The 25,653-nt window shown below is 39.0% G+C and overlaps 1 protein-coding gene across 2 annotated transcripts in view; it reads right to left on the minus strand.

Annotated features, from left to right (window-relative positions):
- Positions 1-822: 822 nt before the first annotated feature.
- LOC149134655 (uncharacterized) overlaps positions 823-25,653 on the minus strand; it is a 25,926-nt gene continuing 1,095 nt past the window's right edge. The window contains exons 1-2 of one of the 2 annotated variants that reach the window (XM_089355154.1): positions 10,602-16,623; positions 823-3,796 (exon numbers count right to left, since the gene is read on the minus strand). In XM_089355154.1, coding sequence (XP_089211280.1) covers positions 3,626-3,796; positions 10,602-11,990 — 1,560 coding nt within the window. In that variant the 5' untranslated portion in view covers positions 11,991-16,623 and the 3' untranslated portion in view covers positions 823-3,625. Of the gene's footprint in view, positions 3,797-10,601; positions 16,624-25,653 lie in introns of those variants that run through there. The other variant, XR_016242604.1, reaches the window with a different exon arrangement.

Here is a 25,653-nt window from a genome sequence, read left to right on the forward strand (position 1 = left end):
GTGTAACTAGCAAAGGTGGCCAGCAACGTGAAGAAGTTGGATGCAGTTGGGATAAAATATTGATAAACTGACAATGACTCCAGCAACATGAAGAAGGTGGATGCAGTTGGGTTAAAAAATCAAGAAAGTTACAATGATTCCAGTGACAGGAGAGTAATAGGGTAGGTTCAAAAGTGTTATTGCAGGACTTCTTCGTAGACAACGTTTCTAGTGTTGGCCAGATTACCATAAATGAAGAGATTGTGCAGACTGCCGACATGGGAGTATCCAACGTATAGTTGACCGTGGATAAATACCTGCTGTGTCAGATTTAGGCCAACTACTTGTAACGACTATAAAGTATGCTTTGCAATGAGCATCAACAAGGCACAGGCCTTGTTGATGCTCATTGCAAAGCATACTTTTATGGGAAACTACTGTTGCATAAACTCAAATGGCACGTCAAAGGGACTAAGGCTCATGGAGGTTAAGAACTTTGTCACACCAGCAGACGGTCTGCTCAGAACGGTTGTAATCAGAATTAAGGTTCCAATTTTTTTTATGATCAGACGCATAACATTGCATAGTTCTGGTGGTTCCACGTTTCTCAGCAGCATAACAGGAACACCAACCTTCAGTCTAAGGTCATGAGGTGGAAGTCCGGGAGGTAGTTGGCTGTTGAGGAATTCAATAGGGGTGCAAATTTTCAGCTCAATCCGACCACATATGTACACATTATTTATATATATATATATATATATATATATATATATATATATATATATATATATATATATATATATATATATATATTATTTTGTTTAAAAGAGTTCCAACACTGTCTGTTTTTTATGTTTTATTTATATTCCTGCAGAACCAATGTGGGGTATAGAATATGGAATATACAATATATAATATAATATACAATATATAATATAAAATAAAATAAAATAAAAATGGATGGCACCATGAAAGAAAGTATTGAATGTAGATGAAATATTGAGTGTTCAATATAAAGGATCAAATATATAAATACAAATATATGAAGGCGACTCGAGTTTCAGGGCTATTTCCCTTCATCATGGCCGGTATGACACCCATCCATCCAATTTACAAAGGAGATGAACAGTAGCAAATTACCATTTCTAGATATAATGATAATTAAAAAGAACACCGCCATTACCACAGATATATATTACAAACACACAGACACACACCAATACTTGAACTTTAAATCGTGCCATCCACCCCATACAAAACGCAACATACCATACTGCCTAGCCAGGAGAATATGTACTATTGTAGAGGATATAGAGACCAGAAATCAACGCCTGATGGAACTGAAAGAATTTCTGCTGAAGCAAAAATACCCATCACGACTCATAGAAAATGGTATTCAGCGGGCTTTGAAAATACCCATACAACAACTGAGGACACCGCAAAGAAAAGACAAACAGGAAAAGATCATTCCATTTATAGTGACACAAAATCCATGCCACCAGAACATCTTTAATATCTCCAAAGCGAACTTACCGATCCTTGCACAAAGTAAGGAATTGAGAAATATCATTACAGATCAAAATATAACTCTCAGTAAGAGACAACCTAAAAACTTGAAAAAGCTATTAACAAAGGCAAGGTTTGACCTCAGCAACAAAAATCAAACATTCACTGTATCCAAATGCAATGATAGCCGATGCGGCACATGCCGATCAATCCATACCGGCCCATATATGAACACAAAAACAGGGAAAATATTCACCAATGCGAACATGAACTGCAAAAGTAGAAATCTAATCTACTGCATCAAATGCCCTAATTGTGAAGAACTGTACGTTGGCCAGAAAGGTAATGCACTATCGGAACGCTCACGGGTACATCGACAACGGATTAAAAACCCAGAAGTCCGCCAAATACCACTGAGTAACCATCTGGCAACATGTGGTCATCAAACTTTTATTATATTTCCATTCCATAAACTTTACAACTGGAATGAAATTGAAAGAAAATGCAAAGAAAAGGACTTTATTAAGAAATTCAAACCCACTCTTAACAAACAATGATTAAATCCATCTTACTTGGGGTTTAAAAATCTTATCCCTGTAACCAAAACACAAAAAATCTCTCCGATATCATCATTTCTATAAATAGATTTGGCATCATTTCTAAGAACAGCCAAACACCTACTGGGGTTTAAAAATCTTATCCCTACAACCCACACAAAACAATAAATTAAAATATCATCATTTCTAAAAATAGATTTGACATCAATTCTAAAAATAGCCAAACAACTACTGCTGCTGTCCAAAGGAATTGGTATAAAAGACAGAAAACCAGCCAACTTTCAGAAAAATGAAATTTTCTATGCATATAGTATTTACTATGTAGAATCCGAATATACAAAAATTTCCGGAGAAAGTGTTTTGGAATGGGGGTGGGAGACAATTTTCGGAAATTCCAACAGAGTCCACTTAAATTCTTCTTAACTTCCAGGAAAATTAATATTTTTTCGTGAAATTTCGTGAAAGGTGGTTATGTTATTTTGTTGGGATTAATCCACCTTTAAAGTGAAAAAAACAAAACCGACGTATACGACAGGTATGTAAAATATATTTGTGTACTTTTTCTGTTTATTCTTAATCTTCGTGTTTTTGCAAGATTGAAAAAAAAGTTTCGGAAAGCTAACATTTTAAAATTCTTCGGGAAGCGACACTGTGATAGTTTCTATATTTAACCGTGTGTGTATATTCCTATTTTTGCTCCTGTTCTCTTCTACTTCTCTACTAGAAACGTTTACTTTGGAATTTACTTCTATTGAGAAAAAAAATCGTCTGCATGTTATTTTTAACGAAAGTTTTCTTATGACGGCTTCTCTTCACTGTCTAGAAATCTACAGATGCACATATGCACATAATAGAGAAAAATGAAACAAATATGGACAACTTGCTCCGAAACACCACCGAGTGGGGAACGCTTCTCAAAAATAACCTGCAGTTGTTTCCTTCAAAATTCCTACATGCTCGAAATGTACATACATCAAGGTATATTTGTAGAAAATTTCACGAAAAAATATTAATTTTCCTGGAAGTTAAGAAGAATTTAAGTGGACTCTGTTGGAATTTCCGAAAATTGTCCCCCACCTCCATTCCAAAACACTTTCACCAGAAATGTTTGTATATTCGGATTCTACATAGTAAATACTATATGCATAGAAAATTTCATTAAAAAATATTCATTTTTCTGAAAGTTATGACCTCCCAAAGTCTATTTTTCAGAGTTTATGGTTCCAACACATTCGATCAGCTCAGAACGACCATTGCTGGTGACAGCTCCCCATACCATTACAGAGATACCACCATGTTTCACAGTTGGTTGGAGTCGTTTCAAATCAAATTCTTGATTGGGAGGCCTCCAGACCCAAGCACGTCCACTGTCTGAAAATAATGCAAATATGGATTCATCTGAGAAAATCACTCTATCCCAAAATGAACTGGGTTTTTCTGACATCTCCTTAGCCCATTTCTTTCTTTTCATGATATTAATTGGTTGCAGGAGAGGTTTTCTTCTAGCTGCTCGTCCATAATACCCAAGCTTATCCAGATATGTAACACATGTTCTTGGACTAACTTCTAGCTGTTTTGCAATGTCAGAAGCCTTCGAACGGGGTTCGTTTTCCACAATTCTCTTCAAACAGCGAAGCTTCCATTCCAAGGGCCCAGGTCAGCCAGGACGAGAGTCTGTTGATTCTCCTGATTCGCTTTTGAAGTAACACTAGCAAGAGGAATTTGAAGATTTTCTGCAATTTATATAATGGCATCTGGAATGAAAAAGAATAATTACATTGTAAATTCTACACCACTGAAAACATATTAAGACGCTATGATAAGAAATTTTGAAAATTAAAGGTGTCTATTTACTTCCTGCATGTCAGTGTGTATGTGTGTGTGTGTGTGTGTGTATATATATATATATATATATATATATATATGTCTATATATATATTTATTCCACTCGGAAGTACCCTTCTATAGCCACCCTTCTCTCTCATTTACATGTGGAAATCCATACATACATGTTGAGATGCATCATACTAAAATACATATATGTTGTTATATATAACCGTATGCGCGTATATAGTTTGATATGTATGTACATATGTGTAGATGTATGTGTGTGTGTACGTGTGTGCATGTGCTATGCGTTGTGTGAGTATGTGACTGTATGAGTATGTACATGCATGCACGTATGAGTATGTGTGTAGATATATCTATGTGTGGTATGTGTATGTGTGTAAAAAAAAAGATTGTAAAAAAAATATATTTGTATAGATGTATGTGTATGTGTGTGTATATGTATATGTGTATATATGTATATATGCATATATGTAGTGATGGATAAGCGTATATGCGTGTATACTTTAAGATTATACGTATATTTGTGAGTGTGTGTAAGTGTCTATATGATTGTGTATACTTGTATATATGTATAAGCAAGGTTATATGTGCATATATGTATCTAAGACGTATCCATTCACCGTTAGACGATGGTGAGAGGGACAAACGCACACACACACACATGTGCGTGTGTGTGTGTCTACATATATGTATATGCATATGTATATGTGGGTGTGTGTATACAACCTTCAACAAAGTAACAGACATGTATACAACTTGAACTGACACACATATCAGTACATAAACATACGTTCACATGTACATACACATGTCTACACACACACAGACATGTCTACACACTTACCTAATGGATCTTTCTGATTTGATAGGCACCACTTGTTTTCTTAACGAAACACTTTCAAACTTGGGATACTGGTAGAATGTGTCATATAAAACAACTTTTTCTCTTAGCCTTCTTAACAAAAATTTGTACATCGCAAGTTATTTCATGTTAAAGTTGTCGTATTTCTGTAATTTCAACCAATCACTGACGTCTATTCAGCTGAATACAGTTACTGCTGTTTTTGTAAACAATAATTTTTGCCGGTGTCAAGAGTGTTATTCCCTGTTTAATTATATCATTATTCCTTAGTAAGGATTTAGGGTTTTAGGGTTAGGGTTCGGATTTTAGAGTTAGGGTAGGGTTTTAGGGTTAGGGTTTTAGGGTTAGGGTTAGGATTAGGGTTATGGTTATGAGTGAGGTTATGGCAAAAATAATCATAACCCTAACCGTAACCCTAAAACTAACCCTAACTCTAAAACCCTAAAACCAGTACAAACACACAAACGATGTCATAAATAACAGTACCACGGATAGTTGTTACTAATTTTATTCAAGGGAAAAGATCCCATAACACCATTAGAACATGGTGTTTACATTCCACGGCAGTAATTGTTTTCACCTCAATAGACGTCAGTGATTGGTTGAAATTACCGAAAGACGACAATTTTTTACATGAAATAACTTCGAATACAAAAATTTTTATCTGTTCTATAACACAAAATATACAAGTATACGAAGTTTGAATGTGTTTCGGTACCAAAAACACTACATAAAACATAAATGAAAAGTGTTGCCCGTCAAATCAGAAAGATCCTGCATCTGTGTACATGCATATGCATGTGTGCATGCCTATAAGCATGTATGTATGTATGTATGTATGTATGTAAGTATGCACGTATGTACTCATGAAAGAGTTTCATTAAGAAAACAAGTGGTGCCCATCAAATCAGAAAGATCCCAGATGCATATGCACACACATGTACACACACATACATACATGCATACATACATACATACATACATACGTACGTACATATATATCATGAACTAACTGTTACTTTCTCAGATGCAGCACGGAATTTTATCAGTGAACAGGTCGTGGTCTCAAAGCGACGAAAATATTTTGGCAAATCAAATTTAAATGTTGAAATGAATCTAATGGTTTTTATGTGTTTCTTAAATGACTTATAAACACCTTCCATGCTGCAATTGTTCATATATATATATATATATATATATATATATATATATATATATATATATATATATATATATATACATATATATATATAGATATTCACACATTATATATATATATATATATATACATATATGTATATATACATATATATATATATATATATATATATATATATACATATATATATATATATATATATATATATATATACATATATATATATATATATATATATATATATATATATATATACATATATATATATATATATATATATATATATATACACACATTATATATATATATATATAAGATTAAATAAATGGAGTTATATGCATGAGTTAAATGATTTCTTTTATTTCCGACATAAGTTTCGAAGATTACAATTGGTTCATTCCAAAGGAATGAGTGATGTTGAGAAAGATGTAATCTTCTCTTCAGGGAAATGCATAAAAATCAACTCAACCGTAAGACATTATTACCGAATGTGACAACTGCAAGTAGAGAAGAATGCTACATAGCTTATTTGAAAAAAAACCGTTGGAAAATGCAACGCTACGAGACAGTACGTTAGACTAGGAAGGAAGAAAAGGAGGAAAAAAGAGAAAATTAGGATCTGGAGTGGAAAGTAAATAGAATGATTTTAAACCAGATTAAAATTGAGAGAAAAGTATTTTATGTGTAATGGAAATGTAAAAGGGAAATAATCGTGTATTTATACTTGTAGTATTGACAATATATGTATGTATATATATATATATATAATTAGAAATATAGTATTTCTAAATCTCTCAGAGAGATTTAAGCAGTAGTGGAGCGACAAAGTTGTAGTATATTGTCAACTTAATGTGACAATCCCAATAAGGGAATACACTACTGCTGTTTAGCCCTAGGAAGCTGGACCGCCTCCTGTCGGCCTTGACACAATTACTGTGTCCTTAAGTTTGTGAAGGGGAGACAAGCTCCCCCACCCAGCCTAGCCAGCATTCAGGGACATGTTTCTGAGTCCTTGCTCATCATCAGCCTGAAGTAGCTTGCCAATTCTCTTTATTACGATAATAAAATATCATACATAGATGGGACAATACAGGACACTACAAACATTTAAGAATTGTCATTTAGTGAGTCTTTTTAGCTTTTTTTTAAAAAAAATATACGTTTAAAAATATATATATTTAAAAATTTTTCTACAAAACTTGGAATATTTTCAATGGTGTACACCTAATTCCAGGGTACACCAGTCTACACCTTTGTATTTTTTCAGGAAAGTTTTAAGTAGGGCCGCTCACTCGCAACTTCCTTCCTACTTCCTTCCGTCTTTCCTCATATACTCTTCTAGACAGGTGTCTTCTCTCCAGCCCTATCTTGCTTTTCAGGTGGTACCTGAAATAGTATAGCATTCCAGGGCCGGAGATGAAGGTTCTTGTCTTCATACCTTGCATTCGAGTTCTCCATGCACACTCTTTCATAACTGCGACTGTACATAGAAAACAAGCCTCACCTTCCTTAGGTAGTCCGGTGGGCGGTGCATTCTTAATCACAGACTCAGCCGATAGCTGTACTCTTCCTAGGTGCGACAGCACGTGTTCGACGTAAATTGTCATCTCCGAAAGATGGGTGCACTGAACAAGAGCGTGCAGGATGGTTTCCTTCTCCTGCCCGCATCTTGGACATTCGGGTGGCACTGAAATCCCGTGCCTGGACAATTTCTCGTGGACAGGTAAAGCATTCCTGAAACACTGCCAATTCAGGGATCTTTGGTAATTATCCAAATACCCCGCCCTGAAAGTGTTCCGAAACAGGTTGGATAGCTGGTTCTCATCGAGCCCCAGTGTCTCTCCTAGCACGTCGTCACTTTTAAACTCTACCAACCCTTTGTAAAACGCAGAGGTGGTATTCCCGCTGCCGGCCTTACCCGCCTTGTGGATTAGCTCAAGTGCCTGCCGGCATTCCTTTTGCCATTCAGTCGATTTCTGTCTTTTAATTAAACCGGGTTTAAATCCCTCTAGAGAGGCTGGTCGTGGAAAGAATTCCTCGGCGAGCAAATTCCACACCTGACCACCGTCCAGGTAAGACCAGAGATGCCTTAGTCTCAGTGCATATTTGCACATCAACAACCACGGCATCCCTAGGCCACCCTTTAACGGTTCCTGACAGCACACGGAGTGCCTCACAAGCGGCTTTCCCCTCCACAAAAAGCGGAAGAGAATCCGAACCAGCTTGTTTAGCCACAAATCAGGGCAGGGGACGACGGTGAGGCGGTAGGTGATAACTGACGCAATAAACGTCTGCACCACCTCCGCCCTTCCTTTCAGGGACAGCGCCCTTCCAGACCAAGTCCGGGATAGCGCTTCTACCCTGTTCGTCACCTCGCTCCAATTTTTCTCCGTCTGGGAGTCCGGACCAAACCAAACTCCGAGCAACTTAACAGGGCCATCCGTCCAGTGTCCAACAACACTGGACGTTATCGGCTTGCTGCTCCAGGTGCCGAGCCGCAAACCTACAGACTTGTCCATGTTAACTTTTGCCCCTGCCACCGTCTCGTATCTTCTGATTGCCTCTGCTACGCGAGGTAGCTGAGTCATCTTGGATACGGTGATGGTGACGTCATCCGCATACGCCGAAACACCTTTACCACATCCGATTTCATTAGTGGTGCTTCCCAACTTCTCCAACCTCCGCAGCAATGGCTCGAGAGACAGAACATACAGAAGCGGAGACAGGGGGCACCCTTGACGGACTGAACGCCTGATCTCAAACGGCTCCGACAGGTAACCGTTCACCTGAACCGTGGATTTGATGCCACCATAAATGGCCTTGATCCAACCGCGGAAATCCGGGCCTAGCCCAGCCGCCTCAAGGACTGCCGCCAGGTACCGATGATCAACCCTATCGAAGGCCTTACTTTGGTCTAAATGGACCAATGCCCCACCTTTACCGGAAACTTTCCCCACCCTGTCTAAGGTGTAGCGTAAGAGATGAAGATTGTCCTGGATCGACCTGCCAGGAATGGCACATGTTTGCGCCCCCCCCCGACAAGCTTATCCGCGACAGCCGTCAACCTTTTTGCTAGCACCTTGGCCAAAATCTTTAACTCTACATTCAGTAGAGTTATGGGCCTGAAATTACTGATATGGTCCCCCTTGCTCGGGTCTTTTCTGACCAGCGTTACCACTCCCCGACTCACAGAGCAGGGAATTCTCCCATTCTGTTGCCAGTTCGTGTACACGCCAGCCAGCAAGTGTCCAAACAAGTCCGGCATTGTACTATAAAACTCGTAGGGCAGACCATCCAGTCCCGGCGACCTGTCCCGCGCGCTCTCTGCCAGTACCTCTTTGACCTCCGCAGCTGTGATCGGCCCTTCACAACGCCCCACTTCGCTTGCTGAGAGTCGCGGTCCGTCAGCCAGGACATCCCTTAAGGGCTCCCCATGGTCCAACGTCTCGTTCGTCCCAAACAACCGTGCGAAATGCTGATGAAAGGCCTTCTGCATCTCCTCCTGTCCTTCGATCCGGCGCCCCTGTTCGTCAATTAAAGACTGCACAGAAGCATTTCTGCCTCTCCGACTCTCCACATGACGGGCCCATCCGGCAACATTAATACCTTCTCTGCCTACCGCGCGTAACTTAGCCCTGACTCTACTACCTTCGTGTTTGGCTTGGAGGTGACGGAATAATACCGACCTCGCCGCCAACACTCTGGATGCAGAGCCTGATACTATGGCCGCCTCTAATTCCTTAGTTAGATTCCCTTCTACTCTTGCTCTCTCTAAACTTAGCTCTTTACTAAATCTAAGAGACTCTAAACGTATGGCTCTTTTGAGGGCGCACCACCATCTGTTATTAACGATGGCTCCGCATAATGCCCTCTGCACTAATTCCTTCACCCGAGCACGGAAGACTTTACTAGTCAAAATAGACTTGTTCATCTTCCAGTACCCGGGTCCCTGTCTATGACACTTAGCTAACTGCATCCTACATGTCACAAATTTGTGATCCGTGTAGGAAGTACAGTGAAATTGTGGACAACTAACTATATCCCTATCACTGTCTTTTATAATCACCCTATCTAAGTAAGACCTCTGTGAACCGTCGTTATTAGACCACGTCCACTGTGGAACGAACGGTTCATCCAGTCTATAGCGGTCTACTAGTTTATAGCTTGCTAGTAGCCTTTTTAGGCCAGGGCTTTCCCTTCTATTGATTGAGCCACCACTATCCACTTGCGCGTTGAGAATAGCGTTGAAGTCTCCTGTTAACACTAAAGTTTTCGACGTCGCTAGGAAATTTTCCAAATCTCGAAAAAAAACCGTTTGTCTATTTTCTTGCGGAGCATATAGTGCTACCAACCTGAAAGACTGCTTATTCGCGTGTGTCACATCCAGAACGACCAGCCTACCTTCTGGGTCTAGAAAGACTGCACTTACCTGTACATCCAAGCTTTTTTTGAACAGTACCACAACGCCCCCACTCCCTCCTTGACTCGGAGAAATAACTTTCTCGTAATCATTAAGAAGAGGTGAGAACGCCTGTGGGCCGTTCAGCTTGGACTCAGTCACAACACATATATCTATCTTTCGCGACCTGAGGTCGTTTAGGAGGCATGTCTGCTTCCATTTGGACCCCAGGCCACGAACATTTATACACCCTATCTTAACTTCCATGAAAAAAAATGTTTACATTACCTTTGCAGGAGGGGTTTCACGACTTGCATCGTCCCCTCCTCCGGTATCTTCTATGACTGGTGTAGCCGTTGGTTTTAAAATAATTTTTTCTTTCACGACATGCTGACTCACATCAAAAATATCGTCAGCATATCTCCGTTTGAATTGTTCGTAGTGTTCGGCACTTATCCTCGCCAACCGTATGTGCGGCGGTTTACCTTCAATCGGTCCCATTATCGTATAGTTTTTTTTTGTTATTAGTTCGTGTAATACTTCGTTTTTGATGGTGTACGAAACAATTCTTTCTTGCGGGGGTTTAGGAGCGGGTTTCAATTTGGGAGTGAACGAGGGTATTTTTTCTTGTATGTTTTGCGTTTTTTCTTTTTTTCTTGTAGGGGGAGGGGAGTCTGGGCCAATGGGTTTTTTCCTTTTGTTTTTGGCAACTTCAAACTCCGCTTCTTCCTTACTTTTTCCTTTTTCTATTACGACTTCCGGTGTTTTCGTTTTTCCTTGTTTGTCATCTTTTTTAAGTTCAGTTTTCTCCGGTATTTCTTTCTCCCTTTGGGGAGGGACTTCTTTTTTTTGGTTAGGTTTTTTTATTTTAACACATTCGGAGCGCACGTGGCCCTTTTCTCCACATTTAAAACATCTGGGCCTCCGTCCCTCCACCGACACTCTTGCACTGAGACCTTCCCCTATAAATATCCTGTCTGGTCTGGTCTCGAGGGTATCGTTTGACGCTAGAACTATAAGCTCTAGCGCCTGCCCCTTCCAATTGAGTGCGTTCCTTCTTCTCATTGTGAGTACTTCCACTTGATCCTCCACGTCGTAAATTAAAGCTTCTACCAACCAGTTTACGTCATACCCGGGTGGAATGTCTTCTATTGTGATTTTCGCAGTTCTCCGGCCCAGGTATGTGGGTAAGAGCATTACCTCTTCGGTTTTCAACGTTTGTGTTGATACTACTTTCGCAATTTCTGCGGATTCGAATTGGGCCTCTACTGTAGCATTTCGAGGCCCTCTACCAACGTATTTTATTTTTTCCCACACAGGGGCAAGACACTTTTCAATTGCATCCGTTTTCATCATCATGATGCGCCTTTCTTTGCAATTGTACACTTTGTAGATAACGGTTCTTACCGCCAACTCTTGGATAGTTTCCTTTGGCGGTATTAACCTTGTTATGTCGTCTGTTTTCCTTATTAGGTTTCTGTACTTGTACCACTGTTCGGGTATCACCTCCATTGCTTCAAATTGTCCGCCTACGGCGGAAGAAAAGCTGCTGGCCTTTTTCTCTTCCTTGGTTACTTCTGGGTCTACTTGAAATACTTGTGTATTATTGAAACAAATTTCTTCTTGTAAAAGAGGAAAGTCCTCATCACACAGTAGAAAGGTCATTTCGTTATCCATATTGAAAAAGTTTTCGTTTTACACGATGGTAGTTTGCTATCTCTCTAAAAGAGAGCAGCAAAAAAGAAAATTTTTGCCCCGCAGGGCGCAATTCCACAGGAACAACAGTTGAAACTTGACAAAATTCACACCAAACAGCAACAAAAAGGACAGAAACAACTCACTAAACTAGGCAGAAGCAATTCAAATCAGTACGACGAGCCGGAAGTAGCTGGACAGCTGGATAGAGAGGCCTGTTTCTCCTTCACAAACTTATGTAAATCATAGTGAAGTTCATTCACTGATCAGCAAAATTAGAAATATAATATTTCTAAATCTCTCAGAGAGATTTAAGCAGTAGTGGAGCGACAAAGTTGTAGTATATTGTCAACTTAATGTGACAATCCCAATAAGGGAATACACTACTGCTGTTTAGCCCTAGGAAGCTGGACCGCCTCCATACACACACACACACACACACGATAAACGTATAGTGGTAATGGTAATGTTATTTATATAGGAAAATGATGCTTGTGTGTACTAGATGAGATCAAGTGTTTAACAATATAAAGGTGATAAATGCTCTGTTGATCTAAAGAGAGAAAGTGTGTTATTAAATGAAATGGAAATTAGAAGGGGAAAGTTAAAGAATTAATGGAGTTAAAAAATTACTTGTTTGAACTAAGTTAATATTTGTACCAAAATTTACTCCGATATCCTTGCTCGATAGGTGTTGATACAAGGATATACTTATGAATAAAATAAAGTAAAGGGTTCTATTTTGTGTAGAGCAGTATGTAATACATAATAAAGTTGGGAAAAAATATATTTATATATTTTTTGAAGGTAGATGGATGTAAGAAGGAGCAAGGAAATCAAAAGTATAAAGTTATGAAGACATATCGTATTGATCATTGTTGAAAGTAATGTTGATGTTATGTTATATTGAAAGTAATGTTTAAGTTCATGTTATATAGAAGTGCTGGATGTCCTAATTTGGATTCAAAAGATAGAAAGTGTTCAGATAACATTTAATGGTATAATTAACTTTTATAGTTTGAAGTATGTAAATAAATAAATAAATAGGTAAATTGTACCAGTTATATAAATTTGTAGGAGTTACTTATATGAACTAAATGTATGTCTTTGCCAATGTTTACATCTATATGCTCTTTCAATAATCGTATCAACCAGTTTGTTCTTTGAGAATAACATGAAGAACAGTTCCATATTACATAATGGTCAAAATTCCTTACCTTTATCGTATGGTATTGATGTAGAGAGAATTAACCAGTCTAAATTAAATTGCTTATTGTTATCCTTAAGTTCCCAAATTAACTTACTAAGACCCGTACTGTTGCATTTATTTCTATCCCTAAATGAAGACTAATGGTTTGAAATTCTTCTAGATATCTGCGAGGATGAGCAACTTATGTAAAAAGATACGTCGGTGGAGGTGGTGACTTTACATTGACATACAGTGTTCTTGGATTTTGCATTTTCACTTAAAAAACTAATTCTGTTGTTATTAACTTCCGAAATAATAATGTTGTGGTAATTATTATTATTATATTTCTTATTATAATTATTGTTATTTAGGTTATTATTTGTGTTGTTATTGTTATAATGGTGATGGTCTGTATTGTCGGAATTAATGTTATTGCTATCAGCACCTGGATACGAATTTGATAGTCTCATATTATGTGTAGATATTATTTGCGAGATATTTTTTGTGTTTGAAAATCCTGATCTAACCTTGTGTGTGTTTATGACTGAGAAATAGTGAGAAATTCTTGGAAAATTCTTATTAACAGCATTTCAGAACTGCAAAGCTAGATTGGATTTAATCTGTTTTCTAAATGGAATAATGAACCAGATATTTTTATCAGATCCAGGTTTTGTGTGGGTGTTATTATTTCTAAAAAACTTCAGTTTACAATTATTTTTAAAAAAGGGTTTTAAGTATCGGTTACCTCCTCTATTATGTAAAAAAGCGTTTGTCTGTATATTATTGTCAACGAGGTTATAATGAGGACAATCATTGTGTTTATCGTTACCACCAATTTTAATGTCTTTATTTTCATAGGTAGAAATATCGTTAGTGGAATTAATGTATAATGACGCTACGGTTGCACTTGAAAGGTAAGCATTTTGCTACTCTAATAAGTGCCTATGCACCTACTTTGACTAGCTGTGATGAAGATAAAACAATCTTTTATACCCAGCTGAGAGTCATACTTAGAAAAATCTCCAATTCTGATAAAGTCATTCTACTGGGGGATTTTAATGCCAGAGTTGGAACAGACTGGCAAACATGGAACTCTCTAGGACGTTTCGGAGTAGGGAAAATGAATAGCAATGGTCTCATGCTACTGGAGTTTTGCGAAGAACATGGACTTTACATCGCAAGCACTCATTTTATGCACAAAGGTGATCACACAACAACATGGATGCACTCAAGGTCCAAAGTTTGGCACTTGCTGGATTATGTCATCATCTGCAAGCGCGACATTTATGACATTTGTAATGTCAAGTCCTTTCATGGATCAGAATGCTGGACAGACCACAGACTGGTGTGAGCAAAGTTCCGAATGGTAATTAGAGTAAAAGAGAGAAGAGGACCAGTCAGCATTCCTCGCCGTCTCAATGTCCACAAGGTATATGATGTTGTGGTTAGGAAAGAACTTCAGACTTGCTTGTCCAGCATTGAAACTGCTGCAGCATTGGAAGATTTTCGAGACCAGGTTCTACAATGTGCAGCCGAAACATTGGGATATGTTACTGCCAGACACAGAGACTGGTTTGATGAGAATGATGCTAAAGTTCAGCGACTATTGGTGGTAAAGCGCCATGCTCACAGTGTATTGCTACATAGAGAACTGTCTACTGTGCAGCGAAGTCTAGCACTTGCCCACTATAACAGTGTAAAATCACTACTGCAGCGATCTCTCAGGAAGATGCAGAACACTTGGTGGGAGGATCTTGCTCGTGATGTTCAGGCTGCTGTTGATGCAAATGACAGCAAGAAGCTTTACCATCTTATGAAGCAAGCTTATGGACCTAAGAGCTCCACATCAGCTCCTTTGCTTTCCAAGGAGTCTTCCACTCTGTTTACTAAATCAACAGAAATCACAGGTCGCTGGATTGAAAACTTCTCTGAACTCCTAAACCATGAGTCAGTTCTGGATGAAACAGTGATTGATACTATGCAACAAAGACCTATCATTGGCTCCTTAGACTCCTCGCCCTCAATAGATGAAATAATGACATCAATAAGTAAATTGAATCTTGGTAGGGCACCTGGAAAGGATGGAATTTGTGCTGAAGTCTTGCTATTTGGTGGTAATTACATCACACAGTCCCTTCATGAACTTATTAGTGCAGTTTAGAGGGATGGTGCAATCCCTAAGGACTGGAAGGATGCAATTATTCTTCCTCTGTATAAAGGAAAATGAGCCAGAACAATGTGTGGTAACTCCAGAGGTATTGCTCTACTATCAGCTGCTGGCAAGGTTCTGACAAATATTCTTCTTACCCGACTGAATGGGTGTCTCGTAAAGGATGTCCTATCTGAATCTCAATGTCCCTTCCGATCTGGTAAATGTACAATGGATATGATTTTCACAGCAAGACAGAAGTGCTATGAGCAGAATATGGATCTTGTCCAGGTATTCATTGATTTAACAAAGGCTTTTGATACTGTAAATAGGGCCTTTCTATGGAAAATACTTGGCAAACTTGGATGTCCGGATCACTTTGTATCTATAATTAAATCCTTTCATGATGGGATGGAAGCTTGGGTCGATGTTGGTGGTGGCATGGTGGGACCCATTCCTGTAGAGAATGGTGTCAAGCAGGGTGACATCCTTGCCCCAACTCTCTTTTCTTTATACTTTGCTGCTGCTTTTACTCATGCTTTTGCTAAGGTTAGCTCTCTGGGAATATATGTCAGATATTGATCTTCTGGCCGCCTCTTTAATCTTCGCCAATTTGCTGCCAATTCAAAGGTCCTCCAGTCTATTATTTGTAACCTCCTTTATGCAGATGACTCTGACTTAGTCACTCATACAGTGGATGACCTGCAAATACTCATGAATTGCATTTCTGCTTCTTGCAAGGCATTTGGACTTAGCATTGGCCTGGACAAGACTGTTGTAATGTTCAAGTCTGAACCAGGAAATCCATATGTGAAACCAGCTATCTTGGTTGAAGGAACAATTCTGAAGGTAGTAGACAAGTTTGTCTACCTGGGCAGCACACTCAGCTGTTCTTGCTCCCTGGATGAGGAAATATCAGGTTGCAAAGAGCAACTAATTCCTTCCGGTTTCTTCAGTCTCGTGTCTGGTCCCAGCATGGCATAGCAAGGCAAACAAAAGTTGCTGTGTACTGTGCGTGTGTACTGACATTGCTCTACTCGTGTGAAACATGGACTCTGTACAAACGTCAGGTAAGGGTCCTTGAACGCTTTCATCAGAGATGTCTCAGACACATTCTCAATGTTGGCTGGACCTCAAAAATTCCAGACACACAGGTCCTGAGGACAGCTGATATCTTCAGTATTGAGGGAATGGTGCACAAGCAACGGTTACGTTGGACTAGAAACCTTATTAGAATGAAGGATAGCAGGATTCCTAAGCAGATGCTATATGGAGAACTTGTGAATGGAAGGAGACTCCAGCAGAAGCCAAGGCTGCGATTTAAGAACTATGTCAAGTCCTCATTAAAGGCCTGTGATATGCAGGACACTGACTGGGAGAACAATGCCTGTCATCGCCACAGATGGAGGAAGCAGGTTAAGGAGGGGATCGACATATGAATATATTCATATATATACATATATGCATATATATTGATATATATACATATATATAATTAAGTGGAGAATGGAGAAACAAACACAAGAAGAAGCAAGTCAATTGGGCTAGTTAGCCATTGATTTAATTATGTGGAAATTATATAACGAGTCATTTACGATCGTTTCGATATGCCAAATGGTTTGGCAGATCTCTTCAGAATGTTGAGAAGTATGTTAAAGTTCATGGTGTGAGAGATGCAGGAATAACAGTTAGTGGATATAGTAATGCATATAGTAGTATAAGAATAGTTTTAGGTAAAGTTAGTCTTACATTTTAGTTGAAGTTGTGCTAATAGTCTTTCTGCGAAGGAGAGGTGGGGTGGGTGCTGTTCAAGCTCGTAGTTCCAATTTTGGTCAAACGCATTTCGCACGTGTTTATTTTTAAAATTTAAGCGTGTGTCTTTTACTTTTAGCACCGGCAGTGTTATTAAAGGGGAGTAACTCTAAGTTTTGGTGAAGAGGGAGCTAACTCTGACCTTATTAATATTTAATTATAATTAATTATATTTAGAAAAGGAAAATTCTTTTTTACATATTTAATTATACTTAGAAAGTGGAATGTTTTACATATTTAATTATACTTAGAAAATGAAAATTTTGTAGTGTGTAAACAAATTAGGGTTATTTTCATATCTCTTGTTTAAAAGATATTTTGTAGCCGTTAGGATTTTGAGGCGTTCAGTTAGACAGAGGTCACAACGTCTGTTAGTTGGGTTATAAGAGTTTGCTGCTTTTAGTTTATGCCATTTTAGTTTATATTCTATCTTATTGTCCTTTAATTCCCAGATATAGCCACTAAGTCCTGTTGAATTTGCCTTTTTTGGTGTGTGTCTCTCCTAACAAGAGGTGTTGGATTAGGGTTGGGGTTTGTTCTATTAGTCGGACGGTTGTTAGTTTGGTTGTTCGTGGTCTTTCTAGCTGTATAGAATGCGTCTAATTTTTTATTATTAATAGATGCTATGATGGTAGTTAAGTTACATGTCAGGCTGTGGCCTATTCTGATTTTGTTCTTAAATATTGTTGCGTATTTATTATTTACATTTAGATGTTTATCTATTATGTTCATTAATGAACGGACTATGTTAGATTTGAGGTTCATGGTGTAGGGAACAATTAGCCAGATTGTATCCCTATTGTTCTTATTGTTATTACGGCTATGTCTGGTATGGAACCTGCCATCATAGCTGGGAAGGTTAGTGAATTTGTCTTTATGGCTATCTAATTTATTTCTATAGTTAGGTTTATTTTTAATATGCGTCTTATCGGTGTTAGTATTGTTTGGTTTTTGTGGGCCCGGTGTATGGTTTATTTTAGTCTGCTAGGTCTCGCTGTTATTAATAAACTTGTGTTTGTATGGCTTAATATTGATTATGTTCTGGTTGTTATTGTATTTCTGCTTCGTCCTGTTATTAGTCTTATTAATCCTAGTAGTATTATTGGTATTGGTGTTTACACTGTTGTTGGTATTTTTGGTGTTATGTGGTTTGGCTTTAGGATCCTTTGTATTTCTATTACTTTTATTATGTTTAACTGTTTCCTTCATATTGTTAGTGTGGTTTGCAGTAGGGTTTGGTGTATTATTAGTGTATGTGTTGCTAGCAACACATACACTAATAATACGCTAGCAACACATACACTAATGACCCTTTAATGATCCTAGAAAAGAGAATAGCACAGGTCTATCTAAAAAAATTTGGCAACTCAAAAGAAACAATATTGATTACTCAATATCTAGGAAAATCCTATCTTCAGTCCCATCTTACAGATATAATAACAAAATTTGTAGGTTATGTTTGGAAGAAAACTACAATATAATGAGAATGAATGGTCTGCTTGTTAATACTAGGGATGAAAAAGTTTTTCATGTAAGCAGATGTCCAAATTCCTTTTTATTAATCTTAAATAATACTTCTCCCCCACTTACTTGAATTTTTAATAACATTTCCCTTTTTTCCTAATATCTCTATCTTTTTTTTTTAAATATCTCTATATATTAACCCTTTCTATGGAATTCGATTATTAATCATCACATACTCTGCACATCACTTTATCTTACACTGTATTGATATATATTTATTATTTAACTCTCCCCTCTAATAATTACATGACCTACCTTATATTGGGCTAACATTTTCTCCAAATCTCCCTACACCTCCCTTTCTCTCAATATATTTTTACATCTTCCCTTAGTATATAATATACCTTTCTTTTTTGTAATTTATTCCATTTGCATCTAAGACACCCCTTCACACACACACATACTTAACTATTCCAATTAATAATGTTTAATGTTACTTCCCAATCCACCTGACATTTAATTATATCTTACAGCTGATATATGCAAACGCATATGATACTTCTTGGTGTCCAATGTGTGCATTTCTAGATATCAATTCTATTGTCATTGTGTGTATATATCTATTTTATTATATTATTATTATTTTTTTATTATTAGTATTGTGTGCTTATTAATCATATGTTATCACTAATATGTATTTTTGATATGAACATATGCACATATATGTATGTCTTCCCCCCGCACACACATACATACATACATATATATATATATATATATATATATATATATATATATACACACCACTATATAGACATAAATATAAAAAACATGCATATATATATATATATATATATATATATATATGTATATATATATATCCCCCCCTGTCCATCCTTTATTATTTGTCTATTTCTTTTCCATGTAAACATCGCCCTTTCCCTGTTTGTCTTAAATTCATGCATTCCTTTTAATCACCACACTTCACTTATTTATTTTTCTTTACTTTATTTAAGTTTATCGTTCCTTTAACTCATTCTCTCTAAATCTGTCTAGATTTGTCTACCATAGTATAAAAGTGCAGAAGTGGCTCTCCCTTTAAACTTACTGGCTTGCGGTATACCCGCTCCACCCCCACCCCCACCCCCTCCACCAGTACCAGAAGTTCTTATCCTCTGTCATCCTTGGTTGTCTCCCACGAACACTTCTAGGGGCCTTATGCCATCCCCTACCCTACCCAGGGTTTTATCGATCTTATAGCGCATAAAGATGGTGTATATGCAGGTTGTAGGCATTGTTTTGTTTATGAATTCTGCCAAATGCAAGCTTTCTTTTCAGGTACACGACACTGCTTTCCCTCATTGCAGGGTCTCACAGGCCCACACCTCCCACACCATCAGAATTGGCACTCCCAACGTCGGCACACCGAAAGGTAGGTCTGGTGAGATTGTTGAGATGCTTGAACGGAGATGCGTAGATTTGTGCTGCATCCAAGTAGTAAGGTGGAGAGGTTCTGCAAGGTTCCTCTGGGCAGGGAACACTGACGGGGTTGGGGGCGTGGGAATACTTCTAGCAGAGAAATGGGTTGATAAGGTAATCGAGGTAGTCAGAGTATGTGACAAAGTACTTAAGATTAGACTAGTGCTTTACCATAGGTTAGTTACCGTCATCTCGGCCTATGCCCCTCAACCGGGGCTACCGGATGGGCTGAAAGACCAATTCTATGACACCCTCTTGCAAACTACCTCGTTGACGAATGGCAGGGACCTTCTCCTTGTGGCTGATGACTTCAATGGTCATGTCGGACGACATGCAGGGGGCTTCCATGGTGTACATGGAGGCTATGGCTTTGGTTCCCGCAATGAGGAGGGAACCAGACTGCTGGAGTTCTGTGATGCAAACGATCTAATGGTTTGCAATACCAACTTCAAGAAACCTGCCTGTCACCTAGTCACCTACCGTTCTGGCAGACAAACTGGCCAAATTGATTACATCCTCGAAAGAAAAAGGGAAAGAGGATGGCTTATAAATGCCAAAACCTTCCCTGGCGAAGAATGTACACCCCAACACAGATTAGTAGTTAGCGACTTCAAGATCAAGGCAATATGGATGCCCAGAAGTAGACCGGCCTGGAGGAGAAGGATTTGGAAGCTTAAAGATCCTGCAAATGGACAGAGATTTAGAAATGTCTTACTCAAAGCATTTGATGAAATAGAAGGGGATATAGCATCATATAACGTGGAAGACAACTGGAGGTTTCTACGGGACAACCTGCTGAGAGCCACCACCCAGATCTGTGGCTGGTGCAAAGTCCCCTCTCGACCAAGAGTAACATGGTGGTGGAACAATGTGGTTGACAGGGCTATCAGACAAAAGAAACAGGCTTGGAAGAATGGAGGTAGCAGGGAACTGTATCAGACTGCCAGAAGGGAAGCTAGGAGACAGGTTTACTTAGCCAGAGTGGAAGCAGATAAGAAAAAATTTGCCAATGTTCTGCGCCGTGAGGACCAAAGACTTGAAGTATTTCATGTTGCAAGACAGTGTGTGAGAGAGAATTGTGATGTCGTAGGAGAGAAATGTGTCTGCTTCGATGATGGCTCACTTGCACTAAACAAGGCTGCAAAGAGAGAGGTCTAGAGATGCCACTATGAAAAGCTGCTTAATAAAGAGAATGAATGAGAGGAAGAGAGTCTGCCGCATGTCGACCCAACAGAGGGACCAGTTATCCTAATTGACAGTACCTTGGTAGATAAAGCGATCAAGAGTATGAAGACAGGGAAAGCCCCCAGCCCATCAGGAATCACTGCAGAGATGCTCAAAATATGTAGCAGTGTCGGCTATAGCCTAGTTACCCATATAGTTAATCAGGTGATACTCGAAGGAGTCATACCCAATGACTGGTGTAGCAGCACCATAGTCAACTGCTACAAAGGTAAAGGTGACGCTCTAGACACAAACAATTACAGAGGTATCAAGTTGTTGGACCAGGTAATGAAGGTCACGGAGAGGGTCATAGCCCAACAAATTAGATGAGATGCAGTTTGGGTTCGTTCCAGGAAAAAGCACCATTGATGCTATATTCCTGGTAAGACAGCTGCAGGATAAATACCTAGCCAAAGATAAACCTCTGCACCTGGCTTTCGTTGACATGGAGAAAGCCTTTGACAGGGTCCCCCGTTCCCTTATCTGGTGGTCAATGAGGAAACTAGGGATAGATGAGTGGTTAGTGAGAGCTGTGCAAGCCATGTACAGGGATCCTGTCAGTAAGGTGAGTGTTGGCAATGAGTACAGTGAAGAATTCCAGGTAGAGGTAGGGGTCCACCAAGGTTCTGTCCTCAGCTCCCTCCTATTTATCATAGTCCTCCAGGCGATAACAGAGGAATTCAAGACAGGATGCCCCTGGGAGCTCCTGTATGCTGATGACCTTGCACTAATTGCGGAGTCACTATCAGAACTAGAGGAGAAGTTTCAGGTGTTGAAGCAAGGACTAGAATCGAAGGGCCTTAGAGTCAACCTAGTTAAAACCAAAGTCCTAATAAGTAGGAAGGTAGACAAAACACAAACTCCTTCATGTAGATGGCCCTGCTCGATCTGTAGAAAAGGCGTAGGTAGAAACTCCATAAGATGCTTTGGACACATAAGAGGTGCTGCAATATCAAAGGAAGGCTAACTAGCAAGATAGTTTTTGTATGTGACAGATGCTCAGGAGCAATAAACACTGAAAATGTGCAGAAAACAACCTTTGCCACAAGGAGAAAAACTAGAAGTAGTTGATAGCTTCCGCTACCTAGGTGACCAAGTTTGTAGCGGGGGAGGGTGCACTGAAAGTGTAGCTGCTAGAATAAAAATAGCCTGGGAAAAGTTTAGAGACCTCTTACCTTTGCTGGTGACAAGGGGCCTCTCACTCAGAGTAAAAGGCAGACTGTATGTGTATGAACAGCCATGCTACATGGCAGTGAAACATGGGCCGTGACTGCTGAGGACATGTGTAAGCTTGCAAGAAACGAAGCAAGTATGCTCCGCTGGATGTGTAATGTCAGTGTGCATACACGACAAAGTGTAAGTGTCTTGAGAGAAAAGTTAGACCTAAGAAGCATCAGTTGTGGTGTGCAAGAGAGACGATTGCGCTGGTATAGACATGTGGTGCGAATGGATAGCTGTGTGAAAAAGTGCCACACCCTAGTAGTTGAGGGAACCTGTGGAAGAGGTAGACCCAGGAAGACCTGGGATGAGGTGGTGAAGCACAACCTTCAAACTTTAGGCCTCACCGAGGCAATGACCAGTGACCGGGACCTTTGGAAATATGCAGTACGTGAGAAGACCTGGCAAGGCAAGTGAGAGCATAATCTGTGACCTCTGCCAGAAGTGTAGCCAGCTCACTAATTCATATCTTTACTTCATTGGACACTAAAAACCCTGCTTGTGAAGACCTGTTGAGGCAAGTGAATTTGGAATTTGGAATTTGAAATCTGAAATCGAAATCGAACCAAATCCAACGACTGGCACCCATGCCAACCTCTCCTTCATTGGACACTAAACTCTGCTTGCGAAGACCTGTTGGGGCAAGTGAAACCGTAATTGAACCATACTAAATGACTGGTACCTGCGCCAGTGGAGCACTAACAGCACTGTCCGAGTGTATTCATTACCAGAGCAGCTGTCTGGCTTCCATGCTAGTGGCCCGTAAATAGCACCATTTGAGCATAATCCTTACCAGCATTGCCTTCTAGCACTTGTGCTGGTGGCACATTAGAAAATCATTCGAGCGAGGTCGTTGCCAGTGCCGCTGGACTGGCTCCCAAGCAGGTGGCACATAAAAAATACCTTTTTGAGAGTGACCATTGCCAGTACCGTGTGACTGGCCCTCGTGCCGGTGGCACATAAAAGCACCCACTACACTCTCAGAGTGGTTGGCATTAGGAAGGGCATCCAGCTGTAGAAACTCTGCCAGATCAGATTGGAGCCTGGTGCAGCCTTCTGGCTTGCCAGTCCTCAGTCAAATCGTCCAACCCATGCTAGCATGGGAAGCGGACGTTAAACGATGATGATGATGATGATATATATATATGAGTATATAATAACATTCTTTTATATGTGTGGGTAATTATAATTATATCTATATCCGTTTGGCTCTTTTTCTCTCTCTTTGCACCGGTACAAGTATACTTATTTTTGTTTGCACAATGTTCTTTCTTTCATGTGCACCCTCAAATAAAACAACCTGAGAAACAGCTAGAATACCTACATCCATGTATACTATTTCGCAGATATGTTCTTTACTAACATATTCGTATACACTAAAAAAAATTTTTCGTTATAAGATTTTTTATATTACATTATATATGAATTATTTTGTATATTCAGTATACTTATGTGTACCCACTACTCCATAATTTTTTTTTTTTTCCTTATATTCACAATGCACAATAATCTTCTATTACTTAAACACTTATTACTTACATAATAATACTATATTCTCCCCTCTCACTTTATGCCAAGCTAGCTTCTTAACTCTTTTTCCTGGCTATATTAACTCCCCTACATTGTTAATTTTAGTTTTACTACATCTATTAAACCTCTGAACGTTTTTTTTTTTTTTAATATTTATAGCCACAGCAAGTATTTACTATCTTAATTCTGTAATATTAACAACTAATTTCCTATTTTTTATTTTATTACCTTATTACCTTTATTACCTAACTCAGACAAAACAGATACACCTTTAGTTTTGACGTCTCAATATACACAACAGTGCCAGCACACTCGGCGGTCAACCTATTGATTGACTGCATAATAATGTCCAACATCCAATGCTTCGGACTTACGGCAGCTGATATACACCAACTTTTGTCCATCATCATGGACAACACCTACTTTGTTTCCCAGGAGCATATATACAAACAGACAACAGGTCTCCCCATGGGATCCAGTCTCTTGGGCCTACTAGCCATTACTTATATGAACCATCTGGAACGTCGAGCACTCAACATCTGCCGCTCATGCGCCTTCTTCACCAGGTACATAGATGACATCCTCATACTCACAACCTACCGTGAAGAGGCTGAGAGAATATTCACGATGTTCAATAGCATGGACATGAACATAAAGTTCACTATAGAACATCCCAACACCACTGGATCACTATCATTACTTGTCTTCAAACTGAATATAACAGAAGGGAAGATCCACACAGAGTTCTACAGGAAAGCAGCCAGTAGAGATATGTTTGTCCAATACAATTCAGCACTTCCACTCGGTGCCAAAATAAGATACGCCAGAAATGAACTTGCACGTATCCAAGGCAAGTGCAGCAGAACGGAGGACAAGATGACCCACACTACATGCTTCCTAGATATATTGTAAACCAACGGGTATCCTAGATCCATTATAAATCGGCTTAAGTACCCAAGATGACCAACATGCTGAACACATAGAAAACCCAGCAACACATGCTTCCTTAAAATACCCCATTTTAGCAAGAGGATAACTACAGCCATTTGAACAGCCATAAGAAGAGAAGGGCTAGACATACAACTAGCCCACTCTGGCCCCTCTCTGAGAGAACACCTCGCAAAGAAACGAATTAGGGACAACAATCAATGCACATTAACAAATTGTCCCATCTGTGACACAGATTTATGCCAACGGGTAAATGCTGTGTATAGAATACAATGTAACAAATGCAACAAGTTCTATGTGGGTAGCACAACAAGACCGTTACACGCCCACATCAAAGAACATCTGAACATGAGAGCCTCTTCCTTCAGAAAACATCTAGACAGATGCTGGAACACTGACAAAAGCATAACAGTCACAATTGAGGACAATGAAAGAAATTTGGGTAATTTAAGAATTAAGGAAGCATTACTCATACACAGACTAGGACCCAAATTAACAACAGGCTGGAGATTGGTAATCAATATATTATTTAGCTACATCTGGGTGTGTGTAGGTTCATTCTTAATAACATGCTCATGTATTGTTTATAACAAAAAAAAAAAAAGAGAAGCTGCACGTATAACACATAACTT

This window comes from Octopus bimaculoides, chromosome 7, assembly GCF_046866305.1.
Source record: "Octopus bimaculoides isolate indiv1 chromosome 7, ASM4686630v1, whole genome shotgun sequence".
Lineage (NCBI taxonomy): Eukaryota > Metazoa > Mollusca > Cephalopoda > Octopoda > Octopodidae > Octopus > Octopus bimaculoides.